The following is a 17,645-nucleotide window of genomic DNA, read 5'->3' as shown; positions in this document are numbered from 1 at the left end:
GAATTCCTAAGATCCTCTTCCTAATCCTTTTGGTGAGAATAGTGGCACTCTGCAATTGGCAAAGTGGTTGTGGTATGCTAGCTAGCATACGGACAAGGCTCTAGCTAAAAGAAAAAGTGTTGGTCAACCACGAATGCATTCTCCTTTCCGAAGTCTTTTTACAACGAAAGTACAAATAACATGCAAAGCAGCCAAGCCAACTCAGTCAAAAGATTCCAGTTTGAACTTTGAATTAAACATATTTCCCACCTTTGCCTTAATTGGTCCTCAATCCTCACAAGTACCAAAGCTTAATTTCACTCGCGTAAATTATGGATTCATTTTCCTCCTACCTTCCCATTAATTTCACTCAAAGTCTTTCTTCTCTTCTAAACTTCAAATAAACTTTTTAAAGAGATGATCTCTATATTTGATAATAAAATGGTCTATTTTAGACCAACTGAATTTGATCGTAAATCACATATACGCATTAGAACACGAATATATATCGTGGTTCACCTCAAGTAGTGCTACATTCATATTAGTGCAGATTCAGATTTCATTATGTAAGATGCGGGTTATATTATACATAGAGGCTTGTTGCTAGACAGACTAGGATTTGTCATCTCCAAAATGAGGGTGAAGGATCATTTTTATAGATTAAGGGTTTCCTTATCTCCTACGTAAATCATGAACTAAGTAACAAGGCACAAATACTGATGCTCAATATAGGTACAACATAAAAAGATAAATAATTTCAAATATATATAAATTTTATACAATACTAAAGATCACATTAAAAAGGGAAATAAATCATATGTTCATCATCGTCTCAGTCCATGCATGAATCATGATCCACTGATCCCATGGCCCCACCCCACCTTTTTTACTCCAAAAAGAAATGATCAGAAACCACCTCCCAAGTCCCTAGCCACATCTAACTTACTTTTGTCGGCGTCTCAGTTCTCTAGCTATATATATTCAGCAAAATATATATTTGGTATATACAGTAAAGAGGAACCCTCCGAATCAGAACATGCAGGATCAGATGGATGAGGTGGAGGAAGTGAAGTCGAGCCCAATGAGTAATCCAAACATGACCCCTAAAAGTCCGTTCGTTTCTCGTTTTGTGGCGACTCCTTTGGCGAGTCCGATGAAGAAGGCGATGACAAGCATGCGAGGCTACCTAGAAGAAGTTGGACACTTGACAAAGCTTGATCCTCAGGACGCATGGCTGCCCATCACCGAGTCCAGAAACGGAAATGCCCTCTACTCCGCCTTTCACACGCTCAGTTCCGGAATAGGCATTCCAGCCCTCCTTCTTCCTTTATCTTTCGCTACTCTTGGCTGGTAAGTTCAATTAATTAATTAATTAATTAATTGGCTCTCTCTAAATTATGATATTTATAATTATTTACGTATTATTAATATGCATAGACCAAAATGATCCTTAATATGTAATTAATTTGTTGGTTGTTCATTTGCTTAACTAATTTAACTGCATGTGTATATGTGCATGTATTGCAGGGCATGGGGAATTATATGTCTCTCGGTGGCTTTCATGTGGCAGCTCTATACTCTCTGGTTACTGATACAACTGCACGAATCCGAATCGGGAGTGCGCTACAGCAGATACCTTCGACTTTCCATGGCAGCTTTTGGTAATTAACCATGCATAATATATATACATATACACACATACATATATTGATATATTAACTGATCGAACACTCGCTACTACAAAATAGTGGTTCTCGCAACGTCCTAAAAAAGATACCAATCAAATAGTGGTTCAATAATTGTTCAAAAATCTGTAATTAAGCTAGAGTGTGTAAACTGATTCTCTCTTAATATTAATCGCAAAACGTTTCCTTTTTATTATTATTATTTTGTTTTTATGTATTCGTTGCAGGTGAGAAGCTAGGGAAAATTCTGGCATTGTTTCCAATCATGTACCTCTCAGGTGGTACGTGTGTAACCCTGATCATGATCGGAGGTGGGACAATGAAAATATTTTTCCAAATCGTGTGCGGTGAGACATGCCGCCATGTAAGTCCACTGTCAACGATAGAGTGCTACTTGGTGTTCACCGGCACTGCCATTCTTCTCGCTCAGCTTCCTAACCTCAACTCAATAGCTGGAATTTCCCTCATTGGAGCTATCACCGCCGTAAGCTACTGCACACTCATTTGGGTGGTTTCTGTCACCAAAGATAGACCCAACGGTGTTTCTTATAAGCCGCTGGAAACAAAATCTGATGCAGCCACCGTTTTTGGCGTCCTAAATGCGCTTGGGATCACTATCTTTGCTTTTAGAGGCCACAACCTTGTGCTTGAAATACAGGTATGTAACCAGGCTCGTTTGGAAGTGCTTTTAAATTGATCAAAAATATTTTAAAACCAATTTTTAGTTAAAAAGCAAGTAAATCTTAAAAAAATACTTGAAATGCTTCCTGGAATAAGCATTAGGAAAAAGATATACAAGTACTTCAAATACTTTTTAAATAAAAAAATATTTTCTAAAAGTACTTTTAATCACTTTAAAAGTAGTTTCAAATGAGCCAATAATTAAAAAGGCTATGTATATACACACGAAGTTTCTCCACGTGCATGTGGTCGAAACCGTGAATATAATTGATATAGTTGTCAACAAGCTCTTTAAGGGAAGAGATCTTCCTTTTTCAAAAAAAAAAATGAGAACACCCTCTTAATCATTAAATTTAATTTTAATGAAATTCTGTGGTTGAGATTAAATCACAGACCACAGAATCTCAACCACAGAATTTCATTAAAGCCAAATCTAATGGTTAAGAGGATGTCCTTATTTTTTTTTTAAATGGAATCCCTCCCTTAAAAGCTTCCTATTTGTCAATATATCCAAAATATTTTATTCAATTGAAAAATAATCACATTCATCATATGGTTATATTCGCAGGGAACCATGCCCTCGAACGGTAAGAGGCCTTCGCGTTTGCCGATGTGGAAGGGAGTGAAGTTCGCATATCTCATCATCGCACTGTGTTTGTTTCCCCTGGCAATTGGCGGCTACTGGGCTTACGGAAATTTCGTAAGAACACGACATTTTGTTCATTGTCTTACCATTCAAAACATCTTTTGACTAAATTGAAATTAGCGCATGTTTTTCTGCCCGGATTTATTTGGTTTATTGAAGGTCGTACTTACGTATAGAAGTGTACTGCGATTGTATCTATGTATGGCAGATACCTTCAAGTGGAGGGATGTTAGGTGCTTTGAACAAATACCACGGACACGACACATCAAAATTTGTCCTAGGATTGACGAGCATGCTTATTGTGGTTAACAGTCTAAGCTCCTTTCAAATATATGCAATGCCGGTTTTCGACAATCTGGAATTCAGATTCACTAGCAGCATGAACAAACCTTGTCCGCGGTGGCTACGCTCCGGATTTAGGATTTTCTATGGCTGCGTTGCATTTTTTATATCTGTTGCACTACCATTCTTGCCCAGCTTAGCAGGACTCATCGGAGGAGTTGCGGTTCCAATCACCTTGGCGTATCCGTGTTTCATGTGGATATTGATCAAGAAACCTTGTAAATGTAGCACAATTTTTAACTGGGTACTCGGAGCCTTGGGGATAGTCCTAAGCATATTAATCATCACCGGAGCAATTTGGAATATAGTCACGATCGGAATAGAAGTCCACTTCTTCAAGCCTGAAAAATAACCGAGGCAACAACACCACCAAGGAGCCTCCCACTCTCGACCTTAACCATCAACCGATGACTCTTTCACTTCGTCCTGGTCCTATAACCACTGGCTTATAAGGGAACATACACAACGGTGATCTTAAAGAAGGAAGCAACAATATTAACAAGTGTTCTGACATCTAAAATAATTGTGTACTTCACGCTGCATATCCAAACACTAAAATAACACTTTGGGTATATGCATCTGAAATGTCATTCATTGGTTTCTTATGTCATTGTATTGTTGATAAGTAATGCAAACATCATCACTATATCATTGGTAAAAACAAAATATTCTCGGTAGTAACAGAAGAAACCGTATGGTCAACTAACCTTTCCTCCCCTCACTAACCAAATCTTCATATCTTGATCGATCAACTTGCCACTCTGATGAGCATCTTCCACAGCAATCACATCAGTTTTTCACCTAATGTTCGAAGGCAATGATTACACATCCCAATACACCAAAAAAGAGGATACAGGCCAAATGCAATGGCCAAGACTCTTCAAGATTTACACGATAAGGTTGGGTAGTGCGTGCCCCTCATCTAGTATTACATAGATAATGGAAGAAGCATCCTCCGTTTCTTTTTCCTAGCCAATCTCACTTGCTTTGTAACTTTTATGCACAAAAGCAAGAGCATTGCAATACATGCTAAGACAAAAGCAAGTCGCATATGCCTAAAATATAAAGAAACTGCCGAAAAAACCAAGAAAGCTAGGATTACCAGTTCCCATATTACAAAGAGCACTACATCCACCCTGCATCCATAAGTTGAGAAGAAGGAAATTAGCATCAATAGTAACGTCTCAGACATATCGGTATGAGAAATATGCACAACCACAATACTTCTACATTTATCAAAAAGGGTAAGTTCTAACCAAGTTCATTATGTGCAAAAGACTAGAGAACATCAGGAGAATCAAAGACAACATAAAAGCAGCATGCACCTAAATGCAATCACTATCCAAGATAACCCTAATGACACATCATCTTCTTCACAAACTGAATCTTCTGATGATCAGCAAAATCAACGATTGTTAGCAGTTAGTTAATTAATCGTTATAGTTTAGTTTCAGTCAATACAATTAGCTAGTTAGATATTGTTAACTGAGCGGGACAAGTGTTAGCTTGTATGTCCAAACCCATTTAAACCTCTCTGTAATCATTATTCAATCATATCGAGAAAATCATTTCATTTTTCATTCTCTCTTGCTTCTCCTTAAAACCTGCTATTTATGGGAAGTTTATTCACTAGAATGCATTTCCATGTTCGGACAGAGAACGCATAACAACAATCTGTGTAAAGTTCCTCGCTGATGCAGAAGCCAAGTTCATACGGTGATGAATTGAGATTCTTTCTAGTTTCTTGAGAAATAAATGGAGTTTAAACATGTGTCTGCATGTTCATAGTCTTTGAGTCTCTCTGGCGGAAGGCCGGAAGGTCCAGAACCGGACCTCTTTATCCTACATCACTCCCTGAGATGAATCGACAATCTGAGCACCTAAGCATCTATAGGAATCCAGCCACTCCCAAATTTAAAGAAAAAATCACCATAGCAACGCATATATTTTCATCACCATTTTGTTTTCCCTTTTATTTAGAATTATGACATTGTACCCCTTCCTCCATTGAAGTATTGATTAAATCGAGCTCAAACGACAGGAATTAGGCCTCGAGTCGAAGCTAAAGCCTAAAGTTGTGATTAAAACCCCCAATTTAAATAATTAGCAATTATCAAATCTAAAGTAGAGCAAAATTTAATGTTTCTCCCAAATTGTTCAGCATATAGATCGCATAATCAAAAAGCAAAGATAATATAAATAAAAGATTAATGGAGAAATTAAACAGAAATCGTGGAAAAGTGGAAGGGAGTGGGTTGAAACCTTGACAAAGTATGAGTGGAGGAGGTGGAGGAGAAGAAGGAGACGGAGGCCCAGTCATGCTTCGATCGAATCTGATACTCTCTCAACTGCTCCGCCAGATTCGATCGCGTTATCATCTCTTTGCCTTTGCTTTGTATGAATCTCTCTTATTATATTTACAGGAGCTCTCCTACGAGGTCCTCTGCAACTGCAACAATGGATTCGAACGACGAAACGACGAGTATTTGCTGGTTTTCGTTACGTCTTCCCGATCCACCCTGCAACTTTAGCCCTCTCTCCTTCTTCTTCTACCCTTATTTTCTTGCCCTTCTCTAAATTCAATTAATTTAAAGATTTTTTTTCCCAAAAAAAAAATATATATATATTTAAAGATTTTCATAAAAAGTAAAATACAATAAAAAAAAAGACTAACTTTAAGAGAAATTTTTCAATGTGGTATGAATATAAATAATTAAAATTATTTTTTTAATATTTAATTACTTGTATTATAACATTTGATATATTTAATCGTGTTACCAGCACATTAAAAAATCGTTTCAACCTTAAAATTGATTTTTGTGAGGGAAAAAGATCATCTGCAGATACACTTTGTGGGGATCCTAGGGATCCCCACATCCTAGTTGTTCATCACACATTGGGCGGTTAGTTTTTGTCACGTATTATTTGTGTTTAATTTTAAATAAAAAAATTCAAATGATTTATGACCGCACAATACACGATAAATGACTAAAATATAAGAATTCCTATGATTCCCACAATTTGGATCCGTATGGTATCCAAATCCCTATGTGAGTTGCTCAAATAGCATGGTTTTATCGTACAATTTGGTATGTCGGGTTTTTTCTAACAAAAATCGATTGAACCAGCTATTTATTCTAATTTTTTTCCAATATACTAATGGTAAACCATAATGAATTAACATTAATAGATTTGGTTGCGGTTTAGATATCAAAATGTTTGGTTCAACTGAACCAAATTGACACCCTCGAATATTTTTGGTACAAATTTAGACATTTACATGTGGCATTGGTCCATTTCGTTGGGCAAAAGCATGCATCAACCTTCACCTAAATATACCACCACATCAAACAATTTTGAAAGCTTAAAACCCTAAGCATATCCTATTTTTGTCAAGTGGATGCTTTTCTTGTTTCATCAACTTATACTTTTTCTCGCAACTATGATATTCTTTCCTTTTCCCATACATACATGTCCTCTATTTTATCTCTCGCATCATTTTTTTTTTCTCAAACACAACATTTCACTCTGCATAAATCTCATCTTCAATCTTCTTCGATCTCATTCGAAAGTTTGAACCACCAGCCCAAAAATCTTTATAAAAAGAGCACTTTGACTTGTGTCACTCGATCGCCCGGTGGGTGATTTACCATTGCGATTAAACAAACTGATTCCAACCATATAATTTGGCGGTCATGAAATTGTGTTGACCGTATATAAAAAATGAAGCAAATAAACAAGACTAAGCTAAAGCCCTTCCATCATGGACCGTCAACGGCAAGGAGTCGTGCTTGGGCCTAAAGAGAGTATGACAATCAATAACACCTTTATTCGTAGAAGGATGGGCAAGGAAAGTAATAGCTTATGAAATTATTATCAAGTATTTCAAGTTTTGTATCTTGACTCATTGTCGGGATAATGGTTTACTGTGCTTCACTACTGTAGTTCATGTTACAACAGATTGGTTTATATTTTAGAGAATATACGTTTGTTATGCATTGTATGTCATATAATAACTTTGATTCTTCTACTCTTTTGGGTCACGTATGTAGTGTTATGGTATCCTTATATCCAATCTCACTCACTTAATCAACTCGAATAACGCTAATTTCATTCTAAGTACATGCAAACATAACTTGGTTGTTTAAATTTTACTTGAAGCATTTTTGGAAGCTTGAGAAGTGAAACTTGTTATGGAAAAATTTTAATACCCTTCTACAAATATTAAATAAATAAATAAATAATAATCAAAACCAGTATACAAGTTTAGGTAAATTTGATAAAATAAAATTCACAATACTTACTACTGTTTATTTACCATGAATTAATATACAAGTAATTGTATCACTCGTTAAATGTGTCGCACAATCTTTTACTTACACATACTCCTAAAATAAGTGTCATACATTAAAATCGCTACCATGATACTTGAACAATCAACTACCAAGCATCAAATCTACTAGAGAGGGAGGTAATTTCAAATCTTGTGATCATGACTTTCTCAGTAAGTATTGTAATCAAATCCTTATTTATGATGACTTTTGGCGGAAGAAAAAAAAAAACAAAAAGTTAAACTTAAGGCGGGCTTTTCACCCGGCCCATTTCTCTTGTGTTTGGGGTAAAGCTGGGCCTTCTTAAGTTCCAAAGCCCCACAACTCTTTTTGATATGGAACTTTTTTTGAATCCGAAAGCCCTAAAATTCGGTTCGAGTTAAAAGACAGTCCACATTTGCAGTGGAGCCGAATGAATGACATTCCCACATGGAAACAACGGACAACCCCCAAAACCCCTCCGATAATCCCCCTAACGACGTCGTCTTCGATGACTCGTCGCCGGAAACCGACCTAACTCCCTCAAGCTCGACCCCTCACGAAAACCACTCGTCGGAAAACCCGTCGGCACCTCCCCAAACGACTCTCGAAGCCCCCGTTTCGGACTCTCAAGATGACTCATCCGAGCCCATTCTCGAAGGCGAAGACACCCTTCTCGATCAACAGCACCTCCAAAACCCTATCGAACCGGGCCCAGCTGAACCCGGTCTGCCAGCGAAGAGACGCCGTCGCAGGAAGAAGTTCTTCACGGAGCTCAATGGCTCTCCATCGTTGGCCAAGAACCGCCGCACCGACCTTAACAAAGACGTAGACGTCGAAGCCCTAATCGCAATCTCAGTGGGGTTTCCGGTCGACTCACTCACTGAGGAGGAAATCGAGGCCAACGTGGTCCCCACCATCGGCGGCGTTGAGCAAGCCAACTATATCGTCGTGAGGAACCACATTCTGTCTCGGTGGAGGTCAAATGTGTCTTTCTGGTTAACCCGGGAGCTGGCGCTGGAGTCGATTCGCTCGGAGCACAAAGCCCTGGTCGACTCAGCTTACGACTTTCTGGTGGAGCACGGCTACATCAACTTCGGGCTTGCACCGGCGGTGAAAGATGCAAAATTGAGGTCGTTTGACGGGGCCGAGAGGGGCAATGTGGTCATTGTGGGGGCTGGCTTGGCGGGTTTGGTGGCGGCGAGGCAATTGGTGTTTTTGGGCTTCAAAGTTGTGGTCTTGGAAGGTAGAAGCAGGCCTGGTGGTCGCGTGAAGACGAGGAAGATGGTGGGCGAGCGCGAGGGAGTGGAGGCTGCGGCGGATCTCGGGGGAAGTGTTCTCACCGGAATCAATGGAAACCCGCTCGGAGTTTTAGCTAGGCAACTGGGTTTGCCTCTTCATAAGGTGAGGGATATTTGCCCGCTTTATTTACCAGATGGGAAAACTGTGAATTCTGAGATGGATTCTAGTATAGAGGCTTCTTTCAATAAGTTGTTAGATAGAGTTTGTAAGCTTAGGCACGCAATGATTGAAGAAGTTAAGTCCGTAGATGTTCCATTAGGCACTGCGTTGGAAGCTTTTCGACGCGTTTATAGTGTTGCACGAGACCCGCAGGAGAGAATGCTCTTGGACTGGCATCTTGCTAATTTGGAATATGCTAATGCTTCCTTGATGTCCAATTTGTCCATGGCCTATTGGGATCAGGATGATCCCTATGAGATGGGAGGTGACCATTGTTTTATCCCGGGAGGCAATGAGACTTTTGTGCGGTCCCTTGCAGAGGGCCTTCCAATCTTCTATGAAAGGACTGTGCAGAGTATTCGGTACGGTTCTGATGGGGTTTTGGTTTATGCAAACGGGCAGGAGTTTCGTGGGGACATGGTTCTTTGCACAGTCCCATTAGGCGTGCTTAAGAAGGGTTCCATTGAATTTGTCCCTCAGCTTCCACAAAGGAAGAAGGATGCAATTCAGAGTATAGGATTTGGATTACTGAATAAGGTTGCCATATTGTTCCCTTATAACTTCTGGGGTGGAGATATTGATACTTTTGGGCATTTGACTGAGGATCCGAGAATGAGAGGCGAGTTCTTTCTGTTTTATAGCTACTCTTCTGTATCAGGAGGGCCTCTTCTGGTTGCTCTTGTGGCTGGAGATGCTGCAATTAAGTTTGAGTTGATGTCTCCTGTTGAGTCTGTGAATAGGGTGTTGGACATATTAAGGGGTATTTTCAACCCGAAAGGGATTGCTGTTCCAGAACCTATTCAGGCAGTGTGCACTCGGTGGGGGAAGGACGACTTTGCATACGGTTCGTATTCTTACGTTGCAGTAGGTTCTTCAGGAGATGATTATGATATTCTGGCAGAGAGTATTGGGGATGGGAGAGTATTCTTTGCTGGGGAGGCCACTAACAAGCAGTATCCGGCAACAATGCACGGAGCTTTTCTGAGTGGGATGAGAGAGGCTGCTAACATACTGAGAGTAGCCAAAAAGCGGACAATTATCCCGTTGGAAAAACCAAGTAATATTGGTGATGAAATGGACGATTTGAATAAGTTATTTGACACCCCTGACGTAAGATGTGGGAGCTTCTCCGTTTTGTTTGATCCTCGGTCAGATGAGTTTGATTCTGCCAACTCGCTGTTGAGGGTGAAATTTGGAGTGGGAAATATGGAGGTGGGATCACGTCTCTCTCTTTGTCTGTATGGCTTGATTTCGAGGAATCAGGCGATGAAGTTGAGTGAGGTAGAGGGTGATGGGAACAAGATGAGAATGATAAATGTGGAATTTGGGGTGAGGTTGGTTGGGAGGAAAGGATTAAGTGGTGTTGGGGAATCTCTATTAAGCTACATTAAGACAGCAAAATCAAAACCCAACTTAGACGGAGGAGTTCAAGTATGAAGAATCCTGGGTTTGGGTTGTGCATAATGGATGGATTGCAGTTGATTGGATCATTGATTTGAGCAGCTGGATGGAATCCATTGTCAGCTGAACTGAACTGAACTCATTTGGTCAGGTAGTGTTTATTTCAGCCTTGTTTAGTTGTTGCTTAATTCTGTCCTTGGAAGTGCAAAAGTGATTGGGAGTTATTTATTCTTCATCCTCTCTCACTCATAAATTTAGTTGAAGAAGTATGATTTTTCTTCATTCAGTTTGCGGTATGCTTTTTGTGTGGCTGTTTGTGTTTACATATATTTTTGCTCTATTGTTTGTTTCCAACCTCCATGGACTATATACATACCATAAAGGATGGATGACAGAAATGGTCGAATTTGATTGACCTTAAACATACCATAACTTGGTGGCTAGGAATTGGATTGGATTGAATTAAAAATCACTATATTCTAAATCTTACCCACTCTTACCATATTGTAAAGGATTAAGGACAAATGATTAAGAGAGGGAAGTTTTCTTCATGATCGATTCATCTGAAGTCCTTGGACTTAAGAAATTTTTTATTGTGATCAAAACACGGATAGTACACCAAGTATTTTTATGTAAGTGATGGAAAATTTTATTTTTTAAGCTATTAACTTTTTAACTCACGTATCTCATCATTTGTATAGTGTCATGTGTTGTACCATTTCGTGTGCCGATCATACTGAAAAATCTCTCCTTGAACTTGGATAAAATGCCCTCGGACGTATAACGGAAATACACATGGCGGAATATGGGCGGTGCAGTCGGTTGGTTCGCAGGGACTAAAATAGGCAAAAAAAACCCAAAATACAAGTTTGATCTATGGTTGGGGGCAATGATTGCCATTCTTGTATACTTTTATCATTATATATGTTTTGATAGTGCTCACTAATAGCATTTTCAATTTGGTAAACACCATAAATCAGATACTTTCAGTTTCTCTTATCTTTTCAAAAATAAAATTCTTTTCAAAGCCTTCATTTCTAAGCTCCTATAAACTTTTAATATGTGCATCATCGTTAGTTTTGTCGATATGTCTTTATATTGAACACTATTTTTATTCTATTATGCGTTAATAAGATATTGTATCGATGTGGTATGTGAAAAAATATGTACGTATATCATTTGACAATTTTACTAAAAGTATCTTGAAAAATTTGACAACTTTTTCAATTTTGATATTTAAAATATTTACATATTTCTATTCTTTCAATAAGACCATCTCCAATAGTTGGGTTAAAAGCCAAATATTTTAGCCCAAAAAATTTAGCTTTTAGCCCAGAAACAACTTTTATGCTCCAACCGTTCTAGCCTAAAATTTTAGTCCGGGATTATTAAAGAATGAACTTAGGCTATTTTTTTTGGTTAAATTAAATTTAAAAAATAAATAAATATGTAGACTATCGTAAATTAATTTTATAAATATTTTAATCTTAAAAAATTTAAATTCCGATAAATATTGAGTGGAGTCCACTCTGATTTCTGGGCTAAATTTTGGGAAGAATTTGATCTTGGTTTAGCATTTAGCATTTAGCCCCAATTTTCCCTTTGGGTTGGAGTGGGTTTAGAGGGAAATTTTGGAGAGTAATTTGGCTTTTAGCCCATCATTGGAGTTGGTCTAATATGTTAAAGTTACAATAAGGACGTAAATTTTTTTATTATTAAAATATGTTTGAAATAACATGATTAAAAGTGAAAAATTATGTAGTTATTTGAATTTTAAAAAATATGCAATTTAACAAATTATTAAGACGTACAAATAAATCAAACTACATATTCATCTTAAAGTTAAAAAAAAATATTAGACAAAGAGTACAAGTCACGTGCATAGGACACGTGGCAATGTCAGGTGTAGACCGTCCAAAATTGGTACTTAAGTTATATTCTATTGGACGAGGATTCCATCCAGATCTAAACGGTGGGAACTCTCACGTCCTAACCGTTTATCGTATATTATCGATTAAAAATTATTTAAAATTAAACATAAATAATACTTAATGAAAACTAACCGCATAATATACGATGAACAATTAAAATATAAGAATCCCTAAAATCCCTACCGTTTGAATCCGGATGGGGTCCTCATCCTATTCTATTGATTGAGTTTTGGGCTTAACTAAACCAAAATGATACGGCGCCCTGATGCGATATTTCGAGAAGTGCGGCAAGTGGTAAAAACCAAGGGCCACAAAATAATGCTTGCCCTCTGTACTCTGTACCCCACCAACATGTAGCAAGATGATAACCGTTCATCACGCTGTGAATACTAAAATGGCCCACCATGATTAGTTCTCGTGCACCTACCAGTCGCAAATCTCGAAAAACCCCTCTCTTTTTCCGACGACTGCCACGTGGGCCACTCCATCAAACCGACCTTCTCGCATTCATCCAAACAAAGCCGACACTCTGGGGTCCCGCAATTGCATCCCTTCACGTTCTTCTTACACGTTGCAGGCCCTTATTGGTCCATGCTCTCCTCCTTCGCATCTTTTCTACTTTCTTCTTTCGCCTTTCGACTGTTTGATTGATTTCCTTCCCATTCTTTGCTTTGCCAGCAGGGAGAGCACACTCGCCCCGCCTAACTGGCACATAAACCATCCAGACACGTGTCGGCCATCCATGGCGAGTGGAAAGTTGTGCGGATGCCAATTCTCCTATCTCCTTTGTACCACGTCGGTCGGTTACAATTGGAAAGAAGGGGAATGGCACAGCATTTTTGGTGTATCTTATCAAAAAGAAATATGGAATATTGAAAGAAGTAGGATTAGGTTTTGCCACTACTCACATTTATTTTATTAATGAATGCATTAGTTTATATAACGATATGTTATCTACATATTTTTTTTTTATTTCTCACATATTTTTAAATTTTTTATCATCTAATTAAATCAATTAAAGAATATAATAATAAAAATTAATACGAAATATGTGAAAAATAAAAAATAATGTGTGGATATCGCATCCCGTTTATATAATATATTTTAACTTAATCGTGTCATATGCGTGTGGTTGGATGCTATAAAAAGCTCACTCTCTGCATAAGCAAAGAACATCAAAGCAATATTTCATCTGCTCTCTTTACAAAATCATTATTCATTAAGTAGTAAGTTGTGATTTGATATTAAGAAAAGAATGGCGGAGGAGTACAACAAGAAGAGCGATGAACACGAGTACGAGAGGAAGACTGGGGATTACGAGGAGGGATCGGGTGCAGGCGAGACCAAGGATCGTGGGTTGTTTGATTTCTTGGGGAAGAAAGAGGCGGAGAAGCCAACTCCTTATCAGCAAGGGGATCAGGTGAACGTCGCTGAGTTTGATGAGAAAGTCAAGATCTCCGATCATCACGATCAGCATGCATCATCATACAACAAAGTAGAAAAGGAGGAGGACAAGGAGAAGAAGCACGAGACTCTCCTGCAGAAGCTTCACCGATCTGACAGCAGCTCTAGCTCTGTAAGTATTCATAAATTGATCTAGCTCTGTCAGCTCTAGATCTGACAGCAGCTCTAGCTCATCAAAAAAAAAAAATCACTTCAAGATCTCCCAGCTGGCATTTCTTGGTTTGGCTTTATAGATGAGGGTTTTTCTGCATATGCCACGTGTAATCACGTAGTGTTCTTGTCGACTGTATCCCTTCACATAACATTTGAACTTTTTCTTCTTGATTTCCCTAACTTAAAATTTAGTTTGTCTAAACTGTTGGAAATAACTCTGAATATCCTCAGTCAAGTGATGAGGAGGAAGATGAAGAGAAGAAGAAGAAGAGGAAAGAAAAGAAGGGATTGACGGATAAGATCAAGGAGAAGATCTCCGGTGATGAGCAGAAGGAAGAAGCCTATCACAAGGAGGAGGACACGGCTGTCCCGGTGGAGAAGGTGTACGAGGAGGAACATCATCATCAAGCTCCACCTCCGGTTGTTCATCACCACGAAGAGCCAACCGACTCCCCAACTGAGGAAAAGAAGGGTTTCCTCGAGAAGATCAAGGAAAAGCTACCTGGCCACAAGAAGACTGAGGAGGTTCCAGTTGGTGCTGCTTCGCACGAACAGCACAGTGACGACAAACATGCGGCGGAGCCACCGGTAGCAGCCTCTTATGAAGCTGGCGAAGAGCCCAAGGAAAAGAAGGGTATTTTGGAGAAGATCAAGGAAAAGCTTCCAGGGTACCATTCCAAGACCGAGGAAGAACACAAGGACGTCAAGGAGAAAGAGAAGGATACTCCTTCCTACTAATTAAGGGATTAAGAAAGAAAAAACACATACATAATCTTGTCTTGTGTTCGGAAAGAGTGGTTGTGGTGGTGTCATTTGTGGCTTGTTATTTTTATTTGTTTTTGTGATGGGTTGTTTATTTGCCGTTTTATTTTGAGAGACTCTGCGATCATTTCCCAGTTTGTCTAGCGTTGCCGTTCTAAGGTTCTCTCTGTTTTGGAAGGACCTTTAATTTCTTTCGTATGTGACATAAACATTATTGTTGATTAGTAAGATATTTGTTGTTCCCTTGTATTCTCTTTGTGTGATATATATATATATATGTGATATATATATATATATATATAAGTATAATGCTTATAGCATGCGTGCATTTATAAAAACTGGTGGATCATGATTATAAATCCGATTATGAATGTTGAATGGTTCCTTGTAAATTTGTTTTATCACCAAACTGTCATGGTGTTTTACCAAAAAAAAAAAAAAAGATCTTCCCTTGGAGTAATTTATACATTGACTATTTAAGAAGCAAATTAAGACATGTAAGAAAATGCCCAAGGAACCAACATTTCGTTAATTAATCTGGACGATCACTTGGATCCATGTACCGTAGATTGTTGTACATGTGTGTAAGAGAAGAGTAACATGGAATTGGAGTGATAAGTAGAGCAACATGTCAACATGCGTAGAGGTGGAAAAGAAGGGAGGCTTGACTGGTCGAGATAGGAATGTCAATGATCTCTCTTAATTTAATTAGACTTAACTTGTGAAATTATAACAATGCTACTTAGTACTTTAGTCTGGTGATATTTTTTTTTATTTAAAAATAAGAAGTTTTAGATTCGAATCTATTGGATAACGAATTTGATACTAAATTAGATTTGCTTATTACGTGGCTTAATCGAACTCTTTTTTCTTTTAATTTAAAAATATCAATGTATTAAAAAAAAAAAAGGTAGCACAACTTATTTAATATTAATTTTAGTTTTTGGTTTTTGATTTTTTGATTCTATATTTTCTTATCGTGAGCTTGTTCTAATCTTTCTTTTTTTATTTCCGCCAAATAAGCAGATGTATGAAGATGAATGTTAACACAAAATGTGGAATGGTTCACTGCCCACTGAATCGATTCAATAACGTTACCACATTGACATTGTCAGCTTGTGGTGGGCCCGCCTGGAGGGACTTACTTGGATCTCACCAGCTGGAAAAATTATAGAGTGATACCGTGTCACCACGTTAGCTGTAATACTTTCACTCGAAATCTGCCACATATGCAAATTATTTATAATTGGATTAAATATTAAAAGTTTTAATGAAAAATCTGTGGTATCGTTCATTTTAATGAAAAATCATATTTTTATATTAAAAAGTCAAACATAATATTATTTATTTTATCTTTTATTTTATCTTTATCGTTAAAATTCAAAATTTTAAAATTATTTCTATTAGTTTTTCGTTAAATATTTATTTTAATCTTACAAAATAAATTTTTTGAAAAAGGAAATTAAAAAAAAGGTCTGCAGCCATGGCTGCCGCTGTGGGCTTTCCCTTTCTTCTCCAACCTCTCTCTGCAATTCTCAATCAATATCAGAGTCGGAAAGAGTAATGGCAATTCTCAATCGATGAGACCCGTATTGATGGTTTTGTGGTTGTGCGACCCGTATTGCAATACGGCAATGAACTGGAAGGACCTGATCCTTTTCTCTAATTAGTTGTCCAAATTGATGGTTGTGCGGCGGCGGTGGGTCATGCAGGTGATGGTGGGGTGTTCCAGCACGACAGACGCAAGGTAGTGTTTGTGGTGCAGCGGGATGGTGTAGTGCAGGTTCTGGGAAATCGTGAAGCAGCAGGAGCGGTGGTGATGCAAGCGTGATGAAGATCGAGTGCGGGTGCGGTTTCGAACAGGTCATCTTTCTTCGACGAAATGCAGTGGTGGTTCCAACGAGTTCCCACGGTGTGGGTTCTTGGCAGACCCAACGATCTGGGTTCAACGTTGGTTACTGGTCAGGCAGTGACTGTGGACGGGGTTGGGAATCATCGGGGATGGAGGTGGCTATGGGATATTTTACTTTCTCCATGTTTTTTTTTTTAATTTCATTTTTTATGTTAAAATAAGTATTAAGTCCAGCTGAATAACTATTGAACATGCGTCAAACTTTGATTGGAAGTACTGTATGCTGATGCGGTAATACTGTACTATCTAATAATTTCTCCACCAGCTGTTTGCTTCTTTATTCCTACATCAATTTGAAATTTGACAAAAATATGAGGAGATGACCGTTGAGAAAATGATGGATCGTGCACGCAGTACCCATATTATTATTGATTGTCCGTTTCTTACAACCAGTGATCTGATGCTTCATATTAATATAACATATATTTTTCAATAATTAACATGATTTACGTTTTAAAAAATTAAAAATACATGACATCGTCTTGTTTTGTTGGATTAATATTAGAGGACATGAATTAAGAAATCACTCGAAACTTGAAAGACCTCATCTGCAGATATTTGTATAAAATTAATTGATTTCAATTATTATGATTTGGACGTCAAAGACTCTGAAGACATTTCATTGATCAACTAATTATCTGTAGTTGAAGGCGAGCCAATTTGCCTATTTTTGAGGGGCAAAAACGAAAAAAGTAAAAAGATAAAAAGAAGAGTGGACTGTGTGTCCCTCAAGCCCACAATCATATAGTGAATTGCGGGGCATCGACGTAAAGGCAGTTGTTGTGACCGAAAAGAGAGCTATCAAGATGGACGGATGTATGGTACTGAAAATTTCAGTGGTGGAACCATCCGGATCCAGAGGCATCCACACAGTACATTCCTTGATCTGTAGTCTTAGGTTGTGGTCATGATGAACTT

General features: G+C 38.2%; 4 protein-coding genes across 4 annotated transcripts; 3 read left to right on the top strand and 1 right to left on the bottom strand.

Annotated features, from left to right (window-relative positions):
• The first annotated feature begins 797 nt into the window (after positions 1–797).
• On the top strand, positions 798–4,171 carry LOC125479148 (lysine histidine transporter-like 8). Its single transcript, XM_048588189.1, has 5 exons — positions 798–1,329; positions 1,507–1,640; positions 1,892–2,322; positions 2,914–3,045; positions 3,200–4,171. The coding sequence occupies exons 1-5, from the start codon at positions 1,016–1,018 to the stop codon at positions 3,683–3,685; spliced, it is 1,497 nt and encodes a 498-aa protein (XP_048444146.1). The 5' UTR covers positions 798–1,015; the 3' UTR covers positions 3,686–4,171.
• Positions 3,908–5,917, bottom strand: LOC125479149. The gene is made up of 2 exons (XM_048588190.1): positions 5,596–5,917; positions 3,908–4,469 (listed from the first exon to the last, which is right to left on the bottom strand). Exons 1-2 carry the CDS (start codon positions 5,709–5,711, stop codon positions 4,262–4,264), a joined length of 324 nt encoding a protein of 107 aa, XP_048444147.1. The 5' UTR covers positions 5,712–5,917; the 3' UTR covers positions 3,908–4,261.
• Positions 5,918–8,045: 2,128 nt separating this feature from the next.
• LOC103927156 (lysine-specific histone demethylase 1 homolog 1) lies at positions 8,046–10,791 on the top strand. The gene has a single exon (XM_009336051.3). It carries the CDS (start codon positions 8,094–8,096, stop codon positions 10,539–10,541), a length of 2,448 nt encoding a protein of 815 aa, XP_009334326.2. The 5' UTR covers positions 8,046–8,093; the 3' UTR covers positions 10,542–10,791.
• A 2,813-nt stretch (positions 10,792–13,604) lies between these two features.
• On the top strand, positions 13,605–15,064 carry LOC125479244 (dehydrin COR47-like). Its single transcript, XM_048588387.1, has 2 exons — positions 13,605–14,012; positions 14,285–15,064. The coding sequence occupies exons 1-2, from the start codon at positions 13,692–13,694 to the stop codon at positions 14,789–14,791; spliced, it is 828 nt and encodes a 275-aa protein (XP_048444344.1). The 5' UTR covers positions 13,605–13,691; the 3' UTR covers positions 14,792–15,064.
• The last annotated feature ends 2,581 nt before the right edge of the window (positions 15,065–17,645 follow it).

Source organism: the organism of the source record quoted next, unplaced genomic scaffold (assembly GCF_019419815.1).
Source record: "Pyrus x bretschneideri cultivar Hongxiangsu unplaced genomic scaffold, Pyrus_bretschneideri_v1 Contig28, whole genome shotgun sequence".
In the NCBI taxonomy this organism is placed as follows: Eukaryota; Viridiplantae; Streptophyta; class Magnoliopsida; order Rosales; family Rosaceae; genus Pyrus; species Pyrus x bretschneideri.
Note: the sequence above shows the minus strand (reverse complement) of the source record. Positions and strands in the feature narration are given on the sequence as shown.

What these genes read in the sequence shown, in the direction of transcription:
- LOC125479148 (XM_048588189.1), top strand. Translation starts at nt 1,016, where the DNA reads ATGCAGGATCAGATGGATGAGGTGGAGGAAGTGAAGTCGAGCCCAATG. An exon ending in ACTTTCCATGGCAGCTTTTG is followed by an intron (nt 1,641 to 1,891) that starts GTAATTAACCAT and finishes TATTCGTTGCAG; the next exon opens with GTGAGAAGCTAGGGAAAATT. An exon ending in ACCTTGTGCTTGAAATACAG is followed by an intron (nt 2,323 to 2,913) that starts GTATGTAACCAG and finishes TTATATTCGCAG; the next exon opens with GGAACCATGCCCTCGAACGG.
- LOC103927156 (XM_009336051.3), top strand. Translation starts at nt 8,094, where the DNA reads ATGGAAACAACGGACAACCCCCAAAACCCCTCCGATAATCCCCCTAAC.
- LOC125479244 (XM_048588387.1), top strand. Translation starts at nt 13,692, where the DNA reads ATGGCGGAGGAGTACAACAAGAAGAGCGATGAACACGAGTACGAGAGG. An exon ending in CTGACAGCAGCTCTAGCTCT is followed by an intron (nt 14,013 to 14,284) that starts GTAAGTATTCAT and finishes GAATATCCTCAG; the next exon opens with TCAAGTGATGAGGAGGAAGA.
- LOC125479149 (XM_048588190.1), bottom strand. Translation starts at nt 5,711, where the DNA reads ATGATAACGCGATCGAATCTGGCGGAGCAGTTGAGAGAGTATCAGATT. An exon ending in TCCACTCATACTTTGTCAAG is followed by an intron (nt 4,470 to 5,595) that starts GTTTCAACCCAC and finishes TTATGGATGCAG; the next exon opens with GGTGGATGTAGTGCTCTTTG.